The 17,303-nt window shown below is 56.6% G+C and overlaps 1 protein-coding gene across 3 annotated transcripts in view; it reads left to right on the top strand.

Annotated features, from left to right (window-relative positions):
* Positions 1 to 17,303, top strand: part of KCNAB1 (potassium voltage-gated channel subfamily A regulatory beta subunit 1) — a 70,794-nt gene that overhangs the window by 15,278 nt on the left and 38,213 nt on the right. Inside the window, exon 1 of one of the 3 annotated variants that reach the window (XM_075761705.1) lies at positions 4,969 to 6,019. The exons of the other annotated variants lie outside the window; for them this stretch is intronic. Coding sequence (XP_075617820.1) covers positions 5,799 to 6,019 — 221 coding nt within the window. The 5' untranslated portion in view covers positions 4,969 to 5,798. Of the gene's footprint in view, positions 1 to 4,968; positions 6,020 to 17,303 lie in introns of those variants that run through there. 3 annotated transcript variants of the gene reach the window in all.

Below are 17,303 nucleotides of genomic sequence, written 5' to 3'. Positions count from 1 at the left end.
TCTGGAAGTCTGAAAATCAAGGATTTGTGACAGCGTATTAGGGTAATTCTCGTGAAGGCCAGTCTTGGAGGCTGCTGCCTACAACGTCTGCGCTGGATTTTGGAAAGGCAGCAGTGGACAGACTGCGGCGGCTGTAGCGAGCTCTGATCTGTTAGATAAAATAAAGGAGGACATTTTTCAGGTGGAAAAGCTTCAAGGGCAGAACTCTGCGCTCCCCGGGCCCCATTTCTGGAGCGGGATCCCGCTGTCACAGCGCTGCCGGCTGCATTTTTAGTGCTTCCATGCAGCTTTCTGCAGTCTGGCTGATCCAATTACACTGCATGCAAAGTCCCACTGAGCACCTGTCAAAATGTCCAACGCGGTTAAAACTCTATCGTGAACACTGAAGTCATATTTTTAATGTGCCTCTAGCCTGGAAGCGGTGACTTTTTCCATCCTACCGCATCTCACCGGTCCCCGGTGCTGCTCTGGCCACGGGTGCGGAGGGCTGGGACTTGAGGGCTGTGCTGCGTTCTGCACCCGAGAGCTGGGGCGGTGCTGGGTCTGCCGGTGTGCAGGGTGCTGGTGGGGTGTCCTCTGCAGACACCCGGCTCTTGTCCCGTCAGGCAGCGCAGAGAGCTGCTGGCAGCCTGGCCCGGGTGGCCGCTGGCGAGGAGAGGCTGCTTCTGCGGCCGCGGGAAACTGGTTTAGACTTTGCATTTAATACTGCATGTGGGGAAAAAAAAAAAAAAATCATTTGCACTACCATAGTGAGCAAGGGTAACCGTCACCTTCTGCTCGTGCATAGTGTTGCGGTGGTATTGGCAACAAAAGCGGTTTGAGCTGTGTCCCCCTCCAAGAGATTCACGTGCCGAGCACCTTGCTCGGTGTCACCCGCTGTCCCCAGCTCGCAGAGGTCCCCAACACCCATCGGGGACACCGGCCCACCCACGGGGCTCGGCACAGTCCCCCCACGAGCCCTGGGAGAGGCTGGTGGCTGCACAACCGTAACCCGGTGTGAGCACCGGTGTGCTCAGCGCAGCCCCCAAGTGCACTGGAAAGCCCTGTTATCCGTGCCCCCCGCTACGTGATATCCTTCCAGATGCAACTTAAACAAAAAAATAGCTGAAAATAATTTTATGCATCGCTAAAAAGGAAGCCTTCTAGCAAAGACACATCACCGAGGGGTTCGTCTGACGTTGGCGCTGATGGGTGCTGCGTTCGCTGCTGTATGAACTCTTCTCTGGGTGTTGAAGAATTTCAGTGAAAGAGCTGAGATGGCGTCAGTACCGGTGCCCTGGATCGCTGGGCAGCGTGCGGGGCCGGGCGTTTACGTAACCGGCTGCGCGTGGTTGGCGTCCGGCTCTGCTCCGTATCGCAACCTGCCGCTGAACGCCACGGCGCGTCTTCCCCCTCGGACTGAAATGCGGGGAAAACGTACCCTAGGTACGGTGTGATTCACTGAGGAGGTCCCAGGGTCGCCGCCCGGCTCGCGGATGCGCCGATCCCGCCTCCTTTACCGAGGAAAAAAGGGGTTATTTGGATTAAACGGGAGCTGGGCAGGTGCGAGGTCCCTGCAGCCGTCGGGGTGGTGCAGCCTTCTGGGCACCCCCCCGCTCGGGCACGGAGCCGCGGCGCCTCGTCCCGGGGGACGCAGCTGGGGTGGATTTGTTTTATCGGCTCTTCAGGTTCATTTTAGCAGCGCTCAAGATGTGAAAGACGATTTTGTGAGAAATTAAGGTTAAGACTGAGAAATACTCAGGTTATCTGTGTAAAAGATGACATCTTATATAGACCGATGAAAGTTTGTGCTTTATGTTCTTAGGCAGAAACATGAACGTTGTAGCCCGGTGGTGAAAAAAAGGCATTTTCTTTTATAAAAGAAAAACTAGAAAGCGCTGAAGGGTTTTACTTGGTAAAGGAAGGACGGCACAGGGAGGGAGGCCGAGGCGATCTGCTCTGCCTTTGCCCCGTGCTCACCAGCCGGCTTGGCCTCGTTGCCTGGGCGGTGCGTATTGTTTAATTAACGGCGGCGGCTATCACAAGCACAGCCTGCTGCCGAGGTCTGAGCACGAGAAGGGCGTGAAGCTCAGACCTGCCATCTTCAAAGATTGACAGAACCTGACAAAATTTATACACGGCATATTGGTATTACCGAAAATAGCTGGCAATCAGCCTAAATTTAATGAAATTAATAAGATGCTAATTGATATTTGTCCAGTGAAATGCTCTGCTTTGGTAGGATGGCACGGCAGAGTAATTAGCGTAAATAGCCTATGACTGCAGCCGTCGAGAAGCAAAGTCTCAAGCCAGATTTGGCATAATGTTTCAAAGTTGCTTCACTATAAGGTGAAATTAAAAAACCAAAAAGCAGCAAGCAGTGCATTCAGCTTGAGCCGTGCCAGGCTCTGCACAGCTCAAAATGTTCCATCCAACCCGGGCCAAAGGTCCTCATTTCATTTTTATGCTTTGGGCTGCACAAGCATCTTTCTCCCCGCTCGTTACAGCAAGAGCCGCGCGGCTGCCCGTGCCCCTGGTCCATCACCCGCTTCTGCTGCGCCCGGCTCCACGGCCCCTCGGTGCCTCCGCAGGGACCAGACCCGCTCTGAATAAACTATTTTTTTCTTTTTTTTTTTGGAGGTTTCCATTCTGCTCACCACAGCGATGCTTGTCATCCCACCCCTGCGAGGTCCTGGGCAAAGAAACACACTGTCCAGGGCACTGAAACGTGTAATTGTGTAGGAGCAAAACATCTCCCGGCTTCTGCACTCACCTGGAGCATCCTGCTTGTCTGTGCTTGGCTCTTGCCTTGATTTTGAACCCTGGGATGGATGGACCGGCCCCTGGGTCGGGGGACGGCGGGGAGCACAGGAGAGGCAAAGCCAGCGTGGTCATGAACATCCGCATTAACACAGATTTGCTTGATGAAGCATTTTGAGCAAGTTGTTTAACGAGCGATTGTCATCCCCCTCAGGGGGAAATGCATACGTACGTCTTGGCAGATGGCCGCATCTGTAGCGGTTTGGTGGCGCTGGGGCAGCACGGAGAGCCTGGCCGGAGGCTGGTGGCTGAGCCTGGGCTGCCACCGCACCCCAGCACGTCCTCTGCCGAGGCTGTCACGTCCCTCTTGTTTTATAACCTCGGGATTTTCAGGATACAAAATTATGTTACTCTAACGTTTTAGTCTAGAAGTGATTATCTTGTTCAGGGAAATGAAATAAATCCTGTACTTAAATACATATTTCTTTGGCAGAGTCTGCAACCCCTCCAAAGCTAAGCGGCTTGAGTTAATATGCTCTGCGGGATGGGCCGGTGCGGAACGTGACCGTCCCTTTCCGTCCCCTCCCTGGCACCCGAGGATACGGGCAGCGGTGGCAGTGGGGCCGGTGACCGGGACGTGGTGATGGTGCCCGGGCACGTCCCCAGGACCAAGTCCCACCGCTCGGCAGTGCCGGCAGAGCCAGCCACTGACTGCAACGGGAACTCTCCAGACGTGTATGGAGCAAGATGCAAAAATACGTCTTATTTCTTGAACTATCCACGCTCAGCAAGAGCCTGGTGTACGTCCATCGGAGAGAGAAATAATCCTGGGTTTGTCAGTCTTGCTTAGGTCTCTGAAAGGCCAAGCCAGGCTCCGAAAGCCGAGCGGGTGCTTAGCCTGGGTTGGGCTGCCAGGGCAGAGCCCCGTGGGTGCCACCACCACCACTCCCGCCACATCCCCATCCCATGGAGACGTGGAGCACATCCTGGATGAGGTCTTGCCACGGGGCACCCCGGTGCCAGCGGCCCCATGGCTTGTGCCCCCAGACGACACACTTTGCTGGGCATTTAACAGCATTTATTTGTGATCTGCAATGCAGGGCGGGGAGTTTGTGAGTCTGCTGTACGACTCCCTGGTCATCATCTTCTGGAAAACGTCGTACAGTGACTTTCTTCCCTCTGATGTAATGCTTGCCATCCTCAGAGAACTGTGCTGTGTAAACGGTAACGAGCCATTAGATAAACGAGCTGCCAAGAGATCTTTGGAAGCTATCCACCCTGTCACCTTGGGCGGCGGGTGGCCTCGGCCGTGGCTGCCCACCCAGCCGCTCTCGCGCTCCTCCTCCTCAGCAGGATGGCTGAAGGGGGGGAAAACCATGGTGTGCCCCTGCCGCGGGGGAGGAAGCCAAAGGTTTGTCATCCTGAGTTCAAAGCGGGTCCTTGTTGCCACGCCAGCACCTCCAGCTTCTCCTTGCCACCGCTCCTGCTCCGTGGGAGAGCCCGGCAGGTCAGCGGAGGGGCTGGGGGGTCTCCGACTGGGGGATCCTCGCGCCCCGACGGGACGGGGTCCTGGGGGGCTCCAGCCCTCCCGGCAGCCTGAGGGCAGCGTTAGGAGTGGGGCGCGGGGAGCCCCCGCGGACCGTTGCCTGCCGGCCTGTGTGGGGCTGGGGAGGGGACGGCGGGTGGCCGCAGCTCCAGCCCTCGCCCACCCTCCCGCTCCGTGCTGCCACCCGTGCACGCCCTGCGGGCACCCTCTCCAGTGGGTCTGCACCCGGGGGGCTCTGCACCCAAACCGCTGCTCACCACCCGTCCTCGCCCGGGGCTGGGTGGCAGCGACGGGCAGGGGTCTGGGGGTGACTCCAAACCGCCCCCCCACCGCTCCGGGGAGCAGCTCAGCAGCCCCGGGGTCCCCGGCCGCCCCTTCCCTCAGCACCCAAAGCCAGCGCCCCGGGAGAGGCGGCACACGGCGGTGGGCACGGGCGAGCTGCCGGCTCGGAGCTGGGCTCCCTGCTTCGACTGCAGCCCCGACTGCAGCAAGGGACGGCGATGGTTTGCTTCAAAGTCTTTGCGCTGCGGCTGATTCGGCTGGCGATGCTGGGGGAGAAGGGATTAACCCCGGCGCTGCTGCGAGCACGGGTCTGCAGGCGGCAGCTCCGGGTGCCAGAAACACGGGATTAACGTGTTAACTCCCCGGCACGCTGTAGCAGAGCCGTTTTTCTCCCCCTCCCCCTTTTTTTCTTTCTTTCTTTTTTTTTTTTTTCCCCCTTCTCACAATTAACCCATTTTAACATCGAATTGTTCCCCGCTACAAGAGGTCCTCTCCTCGCCTAGCGATGCCGGCAGCTATTTTTACGGGAGGCATCTGCCTGGCGCGCCTGCCTTCCCCCTGAGCACAAAGGAGGCCCGTCCCCATGCTCCCCGCAGGCTCCTGACGGGGCCACCCCGGGAACCGCTGCAGAGCCCGGCCGGGCTGCGACGGGTGGGATGTAGCGGACTGCTGCGCCCGGGCGAAGGAGAGCCGATGGATGTTGCTGGTCCTTAGAGGCTGGCTGGCGAGCCGAAGGTCTTTCAGCCGGCGAGGCTGCCTGTTCAGCAGTTCGTGGTCCAGCGGGCGCCGGAGCCAGCGCTTGCAGCATGCCTGCATCGATTTAAAACCGGCAACCAGGAGCAAGCCTGCATCAAGACAGAGCGGCGGCTGCTGCTGACGGTTCATCATGAAGGAACAGCTTTATGTTTCTGAAAGCACCTGACTGGATGGATGCTTTTGTCTAAGCAGCAGCAGATATTGCGAGGGGAGAGCTGAGAGCGAGCTGCAACCCGCTCTTGCGATTGCTTTGTCAAGTTCGGGGCATCTCTCCTCCCGGCATCGCGGGGACGCAGCCCGGCTCCCCTGGAGACCCCCGCTGCCTCGGCCAGTCCTGCGAGTTCAAGGTCGGCGGGTTTCCTGGGCGGCGTTCGGGACCGAGCCCGGCGCTGCTGGGCAGCCTGCAGCCCGCGTCGGGGCGGCCGGCGGCTCTGGCTGCGACCTGGACGGTGACTAACGGTGTACCGAGGGCGCGATGCAAGTGTCCATCGCCTGCACAGAGCACAACTTGAAGAGTCGAAATGGTGAAGACAGACTCATCAGCAAGCAGAACACCACTACTCCAAACGTAGTGAATGCAGCCCGGGCAAAATTTCGGACAGTGGCTATTATTGCTCGCAGTTTGGGGACATTTACCCCTCAGCACCACATTTCATTAAAAGAATCCACCGCAAAGCAAACGGGCATGAAATATAGGTATGGTCGTGAGCTCGTTCTTTGTTACGTTGCAGTGTAATAGCTCTTTACTTTGCCTCTAAAGAATTGCCTGCCTGGGTGCATCTGGTTTTGCAGAGGAGCGCTCTATTGAGGTTATTAATAGGTTTTTGAACTTGGGCATAACTGAACAGCGCTTGGGTATTGATGTTTCTGCAGGCATAGGTATTTGTGATTTTATACAAAAGCCACTTGCCTGGTTGAATTGTAGGAAACATTGCGAATTTAAAACAGTGGCGTTAAGATGGTTTCTGCTAAGTGCTTGATATAACTTCTATTGGTACTAATTAGCAGAGGAATCAATTAGCAAGGCATTTTTGAGGCTGGCCAGTAAAAGTTTATTTGCAGCATGTTGTATGGAGCAAAAAGCAGCCTCTGTCTTGGGTACCATTTCATCGTGGTGATTGCTTGCTGACTTTTCACCTGGCTCACTGAGTGAAGATGAGATCAAAGCCAATTTTAGGTGAAACGCAGAAATAGCCTTATGAAACGCCTCATGCATCTTACAGATTTGTATTCCTAGGCAGGAAAAACGATGAACGGCTGCGACTTCAGGCTGAAGTGCTCGGTGCGGGAAGCTGATAAGCTTCTCCGTCATGCCTCCAGCTGAAAACGAGAAGGGTTTCTGTGACTTTGGCGGTTGGCTTTCGCCTGTTCAGGACGCCTCTTTCAGCCGCTAACGGGTGACGTTATTGGGAGCGGGAGAGGGGAACAGCCTGGGGATGCTCTGCCCGCCTTGCCCGCCCCCCGGAGCGGTCCTGTGCAGCGCAGCGCAGCAGCCGGCGTGAGGGGGGTCTCCACGGGAAGGGCACGGGGAGGGCGGCAAGGGGTGCGGGGCACTTTAGTCGTGCTTGTTCCCGACCCACCAAATAACGGCCGAGGCTCCTGCGTAGCCAGCTGCGCCCGCTCTGGGGCGAGGATGCGGTTTTGCCGTTACGCTGGTTTTACGGTCATCGGGAGTGATGCAAAGCCAAGGTGGCTTCGGCACCGCGACGTGCAATTCAGGCGTGCGCGCGGCTCAGCACAGGGCTTGGCTCAGGCAGGTCTGGAGTTCTGACAAAGCCCATCTTAACTCTCCGCGAACCGCGCAGACAGGGCATATGGACGCGGAGTGGATTGGATGCTCGGATGTAATTTGCTGTGAGTTCTTTGAAGGGCTGATAAACAACACGGAGGCTTTGCCCGAGGGGAAGCCCGGCCTCTCCCACTGCTTGTTCCCGTCGTTCGGCCATGACCAACTTTTCGCAGGAGCGTTGGGCGATCCCGCCACTTGCTCCCCAGCGCGGGGTTGGCGGCAGAAGCGATCCGGGCGGTGGTCCCATAGCGAGCCCGCGGTGAGAGCAGAGATGCTGATGAATGATGAGCCAGCTCCCAGCCAGCCAGGGTGCTGGGGGGTGGCGTGGCGGGGCAGGCTGGGGGCTCCGGGGGTTCTGGGGGGGGGTGGTGGCAGCCCCGGCTCCTGGGTGCTGCGGCTGGCCCCGGCTGCGGGGAGGGCAGCATTTGGGGGATGGCAGCGGGTCCTGCCCGAAGAGAGGCAACTCTCAAAATCCATAGAACTTGTCCTTTAGTCGGATGCCCGCAGCCTCCCAGCGCAGGGGGGGCCGGCGGAGCGGTGCCAGCCGGGAGCTCCCTGTGACACCTCTCCCCGCCTGCAGCCCTGCACGAGCCGTTGCACCTCCCTGCCTCAGTTTCCCCTGTAAGCACATCTGTGGGAGACGTGTCTTTGATCGTGTCATTCAGAGACGCGCTCTGTTACCAAGCCGTGCCTTCTGCTCGTTAGGCTTACGGACACCGTGTACTAATTGTCAGCAGTTATCTCTGCTGATTTCCCACAGGCTCCCGGTGCTATCAGTGCGCCGACACGCCGGGTAATTGCAATTCTTTGCTGCCCACATGACACGAACGCTCCGGCAGCCTCCTCCAAAGTTGGGCTTTGTAAACCCTCCCGGGCCGGGTTCTCGATGAGGTTCCGGGTCGGAGGGCCGAGCTCCCCCGCTGGTGTTGAGCACAGCCCTGCCGGCCCCCCCGGCTTTGGCCGCCCGAGACCCGGGGAGTTGCACCAGGAATAGCATCTCGTCGGTGACAAGGCTGATGTTTTACCTTTATGACTAATCCCTGTTTCTGCTCCCAGATCTCTCCATATCTAGAGCTGATTTCTCCCCCAAGAGAAGCAGCGAAGGGGAATTTGGAGGAAGAGCTGACTAAACCTCCAGGCTCAGCTGCAAAGCTGCTGAATTCAGATAACCTTTAGTTAGGGAAGACGTCTACCAACGGTGATGGAGCTGATATTTCGTGTTCATCCCTGGGCCTGGTTCCTCAGTCTGAGGGAAATCTAGCACCTGGAGAAGCCAAAGGCTTTTCCCAATGGCTGCGACAACAATCCTGTATAGTCCTCAGCTCCCTTACGTTTGAAGCTGAAGTCATTCCCAATTCATTTTCTGCTTGAATTACGCCCCTGATGCTAAGCTATACAGTGTGTGTTGCTTAAAATGACATGCCAGCTAAGCTGCCCCTTGCTTTACGCTAAAAATACCGATAGCCGCTTCCCCCCGTAGCCCCCGAGCGACGCTGCCGCCCCCCTGGCAGGGCTGCCCCGCGGCTCCCGCACCGCTCCCAGGATGCTTCCCGACCCCGGCTCTGCCTCCCCCGGCTGCCAGGCGCTCCTGATGCCAGTGGGATTATGTAAAAGGGAGAGACAGCGACTACGCTTGCGACAGGGGTGGGGGCGGGAGAGGAGCCAGCTCGGGGGCTTTTCATCAAACGACATGTTTCTGAACCCGTTCCAGCTCAGAGACCGAACTGGAATACAAAAGGCAAAGTTTACGGGAATAAATACGTTCATCGGGGAACGTCTGCAAATATTAGGACTCAGGTGCGTTCCTGCAGCGTTCGCCTGAGCAAACCTCTGCTTTGCATGCTCTAAATCTCATCTCGCTGCCTCCCCGTCGGATTGTGGCATCAGCTGGACGGGACCTCCCCAGACATCACCTCTGCTGTCACCGTCGGGGACGGCCTCAGCTGCCTCCTGCGTGCAAAAGGCGAACGGGGAGAGGGGCTCTTCCCTTTCATCTTTTTTAATGCTCCAGTTCAGTCCCACTGGTGAGCTTGTCCAGATGCTTGGGGAGAATATTTGGGATCAAGTCTTTCCTTGAAAACGGTGTAGTTGCAGTGCTTGGCTTGGAGAATTGCAATCCGCCGCACCGCTGCTGAAAACAGAGGATGTATTTCTGCATCCTTCCGATGCGCAGCATGGGAGGAGGGCTGGCAGGATGGGTCTTCACCTGCTTTGGACCACCAGAAGGTCACAGCCCAGGTTCATCTCCCTCCTAGTTTGCCATATTTTTTTTAAATTTATTGTCAGCCCAATTCAAGCTGCCAGTAAAGGGAATCCAGCCCTGATCCCGGTGTGCCAGGCTGTTTGGGATGTGCCATGGCTACCACAGAGAACTACTTCTCAACCTGCAACTTGTACCAGCCTTCCCGTGCCCGCACCGGCAGCCTTGCCGCCACGCACGCAGCAGGGCGAAGCCTTGTCCCAGAGCATCCCGGCTCCCACGAGCCCGGTCCCTGCCCGCGACACGGCAGGGAGCTCAGCAGCACGGGGCTGGGGGCTCAGCACCGGCTCCATCCGGTGTGCTGCTGATTTGGGGCCGTCAGCAGTTCAAAAATAGCCCTTTATGCGAGCTCTGCCTGCGTGTGGGCACGAGGGACCCAATTTACGGAGCTCAACTATCTATTTGTGTTCATAAATAATTGACGGTGGCAGCTTTGACCATTAACTCCGGTGCGAGCCTAGACAAAACGTTTTTAACTGCAAAGGCAAGCTGGGGGAGTCAACAGCCCGTGCTCACCCTGCAGCCAGCGCAGAGCCTGGGGCGAGGCGCGGAGAGACCCGGCACAATCCCCCGGAGGGGAAACCCATCCCCATCCCTCCCGCCCGCGGTGGGCTGCCCAGCCCCGTCTCACGAGCTGCTCACGGCCACCGTGCCCGTGCCACCGCAGCGCTGGGGGTCCTGCCCGCGCCGCGGGGGTCGCTGAGGACGGGCGTTAGTAATGGCCAGCAGAGCCGTGAGGAGGCAGAGGTGATCGCAGCCTGCGCGGGAAACCCAGCCTGGGAACCTCGTCCCGGCTTGGTCGGGTCTGCCCGGGGACCTGCCCTGCTGCTGCCGGCGCCGCGGGGGTGACGGTGGTCGAACGCTGGTCGGGCAAGCATTGTCCATTGCATTTTGCAAGGTCTGGAGCAGCTTTAGCAACCAAAGGCCTTTCCTGGCCACCCAGGAGGTGCCGAGCTCTCCCCAGTGCCGGTGCCGCGGTGCTCAGCTACCTGCTCGGCACCGGCCGCAGCTCTGGAGGGCAAAGCACCGGCGGGAACCGAATGCGCGCGGAGGGTCTGGAGGAGAGCGGGCTGGCAGGACGCACGGGAGCCTGTCCGCTCCCTTCTCCTGGAGCAAGGCTCTCCAAACCCTGGGTGCCTGCCCTCGCGCTCACGCCCAGTGCAGGGTGGCCTGGGCGATCCTTTTCTTACTTGGCATTTTTTCTGGCTCGCCGCCTGGGCGCTGCTGCTTGCCGGGCTGCGGGCTGGGGGAGCTTCCAGCATCGCCGGCGGCACGGAGGCAGCGCCCTGGCCGCTTTCCAGCGGAGGTCATTACGTCCTGCCGGCTAAAAATTCCTCTGCAGTTTGAAGGCATTTTTCTTCCCTGAGTGCCCGAAATTGTGGGTTGTTGTTGAAGCGCATTAATAAAGAGTTGCTAATGCATTGCAAGGCAGCGGCGGGCGCGTTTCTCCGGTGGCTCCAGTGGGATGTCTCCCTTCCCCTTCCCGGAAAGGCGGTCGCGGGTTTGACTTAGCCAGGGTCAGAGCAGCGCTCCATTGGCTCTGCACAGCAATTACAGACATTAAAAGGCACGATAAAAATACTCCTTTGAACATACCCGGGGTGACCCGTGGGCAAAACAATTGCAATGCCTTTATTAAAGTGCAAATTTCCTGTGTAGAAGCGTGGTATTATGTACGCAGAGTTGCATGGCAATGCACGCTTTGTACGCAGATGCCGCGCAACACGCCTGGCCGTACAGCCGGTGTCAGCGTGGGCTTAGAGGAGCCACAAGCAACCTTCCAACCTGCCAGGTTTGGAAAAACACACCGCTCGGTTTGGGCCGCAAAAGTGGTTTGGAAATGGAAGATAAAGCCCTTGTGCTTTTCGAGGGGTGGAAGTCAGAGCAGGTATTTCCTAGCAGTGTTTCGGGACTTCAGTCGTCTTTTTCCTTGAATCGTACCACGAGCATTAACCATAGTAACTACCTCATGTATTTAGGAATTCATGGTTTATTTAAGTTTTTGCTGCGATTACAAGTAGTTTTAAGCACTCACGTGCAAATGGCGCAATTGTTTTGATATAAAATTACATATTATTTCAGTAGCTCTCCACATCAGGTTGATTTTTGTGGGTTATCGTCTGATCTTCACGTGATTGCTGTAAATTAAGACCAGTGAACAGAACGGATTTACACTGAATTCACAATGCATTTGCCCCCAGGACTGTAGCTTATAATGGCTACGAAGAAGGGAGGAATAACTCAAAGAAAGAGAAAAAGGAACCGGTTGAGTAAACAAAATCTGTGCTGCTCTCAAATTCCTAATGGCTCTCCAGGAGTTTGGAGCGTCTAAGTAAGGCCGTGGGCTCGGTGCGGTCTGGATTTTTCTCATCTCATTACGTTGGCGTAAAAGCCACGTTTAACACTGCAATGTTAAAGCCAGCGTAGGCAAAGCGAGCTTCGGATTTGAATACACCGCGTAAACTCCCCAGATACGGTAGTGCACGGAGCTGGTCAAAGGTGTAGTCGCTCCCTGGCTTTCACGTCTTCAGTAAATGAAGACTTTGCAGATGTCTCGCTGAGGATGTATCTCCTCTTCCAGGTTTCAGATAGAGCAAAGTCATCTTTTTTCTGTAAAGCCGCCTGCCCGGGCGGTGCCTGCCTGGCCGAGCACGGCTGCTTCCCAGCTCTCCGCGCACGGCGCTGCTGTCGGAGGAGCGATGCCCGGGGCTGCCGTGCCTGCAGGCTCAGCACCGCTCTCCGCTTCCCTGGATGCAGCAAAGGGATTTCTTCTGCTCAGGGTTTCTCCTTCCTTCTCCCCTCTGTCCCCTGGAGACCCAGCCAGGCCAGGAACCTCTAACATCAACGTTAGGTGATTGAAAAATGGATTTTAGTGTTATTTCAAAGTGTTGTAATATTCTTCATTAAACCATTTCTGACTTCTCAGGCACTTTGGAAACATCTGTTCACGGGGTGAATTGCCCATATCCTCACGTGCGGTTTAGCTCAGGGAGAAATACACACTCAGTCGGGGCAGCGCTGGCTCGTGATGTTAGCGCAGAGCAGGGACTGTTACACAGAGGACGGGTGTCACCATTTGACGTCACCTCTGCCCAGCTGTGTCGTGATAGTCCCCACTTCCCCGGCGAGGGTGGCGTGCAAGCTGTTTCTCATCCCCCGGCACGGTGTCCTCCGCTCCCCATGGAGCAAGGTCCGGGGATGTCGGATCGCCTGTCCTGGTGTCTGTGTCCCGCTGGGGACAGGAACGCTGTCCTGTGGTGCTGGGGGCACTGGGGGCACTGGGGGCACTGGGGGACACAGCACAAGCCAGGGCTTGGTCTGCTGTAAATGCCCGCCCCCCCCCCCCCCCCGTTTTAATGCCGAGAGAGAGCAATGAGCTAAGGAGAACAAGATTGAATTCAAGGACAAATGGTGTTTTAAAGAGCATGCTTTTCATGTCGGGTTTTGTTAAGCAGAAGAAAAATGATGATAGTTTAAGGAAGCTTTTAAATGATGCAGTCGTAGTCTGGCGATGAGCCGTGCAGCCTCTTGGAGCTCGGCAGCGGCCGTGGGGCGATGCTGGGCACGGGGTGGTGGTGCGAGGATGCAGGAGCAGCCCGGGCAGCTGTCCCCGTCACCGGTGGGTGGCTGTCACAGCACTCCTGCTCCCTGTGCCACCCGGACCCGGGGTCCTCTCTCGCAGGGCAGCGGTGGCCGTGACCGTCCCCGTGGCAGGAGGCAGCTCCCCGGCTCGCGGCGGTGGCTGAAGCAGGTTCCTGACCGACCGGCTGCTCAAACTCACCCTGCTCCGCTCTGCTTGTCCCGAACCGTTCCCCGCAGCGTGGTACTTTCCATTTAAAATCTGCATGACAACGTTAATCTAATGCTTAAATGGATGGAAGAAAAGATCTAATGCAGAAACACTGCTAATTTAATTACTTGTGAAATGCACAGTTTAAGATATTTAAAATGTATTATTTTAGCATGGCTGCTTTGGCAAAATCCAATTTGAATTTTGAGCACGCTTATTTTTATTTTAGACTAACGTTATAAAATGCCATCTGTAGAACATGTTGTTGAGAAATTAATTCTCAGTAAGGAAAAGAAAACGCTCTGTATGAGACTTGGTGCGAGGCCAGGGGTTAAAGCTGGGGTGATGTTCTCCCTCCTACAAGTCAGCGGACGTCTCCCCTTTGCCTGGGGTTCAGCGCGGCTGACACCGTGGCAGGAGAAGGACGGCTCCGTGGAGCTGCTTCTACAGGAAATCTTCCACGTGTCTCAGCAGTTGGAAAATTTCCGTCAAACCAAGGTCTGGTGGTGCGTGGTGGTGGGCAGATACCTGATGTAGAGTCAGTGGATGGATCTTGCCAGTGCAAAGAGGGATTTGGCTACCGTGTCCCTTATCCCACCCCTGTTCTTTGGGGTGGTCCAGGCAATTCTTCCCATCACTCTGCGGGAGTGAGAGCAGCGGTTGGTGGGAACCTCTGCGGGGGTTCCACGGTGTTTGCTCCTGAGCAAGCCCGCTGTAGAAGTTGATCAGAAGCGGCTCTCTGTCCGTGTCCCCTGCCGTTGTGCTCACTGTGGACCCCTCTGGAGGAAGGAACAGAGCAGTCCCTGTGAGACCGTGGTAGCCCTGGGCGCGTAGGAGAGATCGCAGCCTTTTTTGGGGGTGGGCTGTGCCCCGTCTGTCACCTCCTGGGTCACTCAGGGTGGCTGGTGGGACACACAGCACTGCTGTCCCCCAGCGATGCCCTCCCACTGCTCCCCAGCGCGTCGCGGCCACGGCGGCATCCCCCATGGGAGATGCAGCATCGTCCCCTCTGCAAACCGAGACTTGCTCCTCATGGTATCCAAATGTATTAGAAATGTTCCTCAAACTATTTTTGTAGCACTATAAAACCTCCTGGCAGGCAGGTGGGAGCGGGGAGCAGCGCCTGGTGCCCGAGATGCCCTTGCCCGGGGTGGCCGGGCGCTTGGTCAGGGCTCTGCAGGCACCACGCGAAAGAGTTTTGGGAGCTCTTGTCTGGCACAGCTCTGCTGGGAGAACAAACAGAAATTCACCTGGATGCAATGCATCCGGAGAACCTCCGAATCCCTAAATGAGATGGCCTCCTTGCACAGAAAGGGCACGAGAGGGGCGAGAGCTGGGCCGAGGCTGCTAGGATTGCCTGCGTGTGCAGCCCGCTTGCACGCTGCTTCTGGAGGGGGTGTGTAAGTCATCATAAGAAGCACGCCCCGCATGTTAACAAGCTGCTTTAGAAATACTTTGGACATGAAGTTATACAACTTTTATGGCCTACCCGTATTGTCCTGTTGGCGTTAGGTTTGCCAGAAAACCCCAGCACTGCCTGGCCAGCTGCCGCAGCTCCGAAACTGCCACGACCGATTCCAGAAGTACTTAAAACCTGTCCTTTCTCTGTCTGAAGGAGTGAAAGTCCCTCACGGCAATTAAAACAAAAATCCAGATATTTTTCACAGTCGTCTCCCTGCCTCAGCCTGCTTGTTTTTAGAATAGCTCATGCAAACAGCTTGTACCTAAATATTTATGCAGGAATCGATTGCCCCTCCAGAGCGAAGGGCTCCCTTCCCGGGCCGACCCCGCTGCAGATGCTCCCGACGCGGCAGAACTGCTGACGGCCGTGCTCAGCGCCCGCCGTTTGTCCAGGGCCGCTCAGATTCCTTCCCGCCCGTCAGTCTTGTGATCTGGTCAGAATTAGCATCTCCTGCCTGGGGAGAAAAAACCGTGTTTTCCAGTTGCAGCTTATTCAATCACTTCAGCTTAGTGACTAATACGTACCAAGGCGGGTCGATGGATGGGAAAGGAAAAATCAGCGATGGGGTTTTCAATTTATTAGTTTGCCTCTTTCAGTCTGAAGTAGTACTGAAATGAGAGAGAATGGCATCTATTATTTACGACCCTACGATGGGATGTGTTGACTCATGATAGCATAGGCGGCACCCTACGCATAGGTATGATTTGCTTCCCAATTCCCTACACGAATAAAGCGGAATCGGCCTGGGCATTGTGGCAGGGTTGGGCACGTGTGCCGGGGCAGCCGGCTCTTGGCCGGGTCAGAGATCTGCAGCACCACGGGGTCAGGTACCCCTGAAGGGTGATGGGGAAGCTGTGGATTAACCCATCACAGGTGTGATGGAGATCTCCCTGATCCTCTCTTATTTCTGGATATAACTTGATTCATTCAAATCCTTTAAGAACGGCAAGATTATTATTTTTTTTTAACAAGGCTAATGTAACTCCCTCAGACATTTGAAATTCTGCACTTTAAAAGCATCACTGTAGAATGACAAGTACTTTTTCTTTTCCTCTCTTTCATCCTTGGGTCCCACAGCTGACGAAACGCGGTGGGGGCAGGAGAGCCGTGGGCTGTGCACCGTTCCAGGATGCGGTTGCTGGAATCGGGGCCCTTCTCCCCCCACCCCCCCGGCAGAGCTATTCCCATGGGAATGCCAGTGCCAGCGCTGCCCCCGCTCCAGCATCCCCACCCCGCGCTCCTCACCGCGGCAGCTCTGGGAATAGAGATGCGCAGCCGCCGCTGTCGCAGCAAACTCTCCGCAACCATTTCTGTCGCGGCTGCGGGCACGAGGCCGCCCGGGGCAACGCGTGTCCCCGGGGACCGAATGCAGCCCCGGACGGCGACGGCTCCGCTCCGGTGCCGGCACCCAGCAGATTGCCGCTTGTCCGGGCTGGCCGGGAGCTTGGGCGGGAGGGAGGGAGTGGGCAGGAGAGTCGCATGCGGGAGCCTCATTCATGGCACGGATCCCGTGCGGGGAGGCTGAGCACGCCGGCACGTCTGCCAGAGCCATGCGCGGCAGCCCCTGCGCTTGGCTACGGCCCATCTATTTTGCCTTATCTACATTTTAATGCGTCATCTGCAACTTTTTGGAGGATGCAGCCAAAAAAAATTCTGGGGAATTTCAGCTGAAGCGACCACCTACGCACCCGGTGGCCCTACGAGTACGGGAGATGAGTTGGAAAGTGTGAAGAGAGCCGAGAAACGGGGGGCCAGATGCCATTTAGGCACCTGCTTGTCCCCTCGCACCGTCCGCCCCTGGGCTGGCTGCCCCTCGTGCCGCTGAGCCGGGGTTCCCGTTGCCCGCGACCCACGTCCTGGCTTTGCTGCGATGGCTTTTCACCTGATCAATACTGTCCTGTTTTGCCTCTGCAGCTATTCCACTAGTAACGGGGTTTGGGGTTTTTTTCCCCCATTTTGTGTCATTAACCTCACTGCTGCAGCGGTGGGGACAGTGACCGAGTCCCCCAAAGCCCATTTTGCAGCAGTGGTGGCCACAGGGCAGCCACCGCCTGCCGCAGTGCTGCAGAAACCCCGACGGGAAGGAAGATGTTCAGAAGAGCATCTGGGACTGTGTCATCCATCCAGTTCCACGCTGAAATAGCTTAGAAACGCAGCGTTGCTCCGGGCGCACCTTCACCACGCTACTGCGGAGGCACATGATTAAAACCAAATTCTATTTTATTTCTGTAACATCTTAGGTAGAAGAGATTACAAAGCAGTTTGCAAAGCAGCGAACATAAGCACGGTCAGACGCTGCGAGTGTAAGATTGAATGTTAGAGCAAATTGAAGAATGCACGTGCTCAACCAAGGCAATAAATCTGTGGTTTCAGCTTGCTCACGTATCTGTTGGGCCATCTACGCTGGTCCAGCTTCTTCTACAGCTTTGCCTCTTCATCCATGCTTCTTGTCATTTGAAATTAGAGTTAAAAATTCCCGGAGATTTGACGCTTTGCATAAATGTCAGTACTTCAGCAGAACCAGGAGCATCTCCGTCTTTGACGCAGCTTTACGGTGTGAAGCCGTCTCTGACCTCTCCCCACAGACGCAGCCTCTGCTCGGGTGCAGTGCCTTGGTCTGAGCGGCCCAAGGTCCCACGGGCACGGCCGGGCGCAGGCGCTGCGGGTCCATCCTGCCGG

Source organism: Balearica regulorum, chromosome 9 (genome assembly GCF_011004875.1).
Source record: "Balearica regulorum gibbericeps isolate bBalReg1 chromosome 9, bBalReg1.pri, whole genome shotgun sequence".
NCBI lineage: Eukaryota > Metazoa > Chordata > Aves > Gruiformes > Gruidae > Balearica > Balearica regulorum.
The sequence above is the reverse complement of the archived record's forward strand: the minus strand, read 5'-3'. Positions and strand labels throughout refer to the sequence as shown.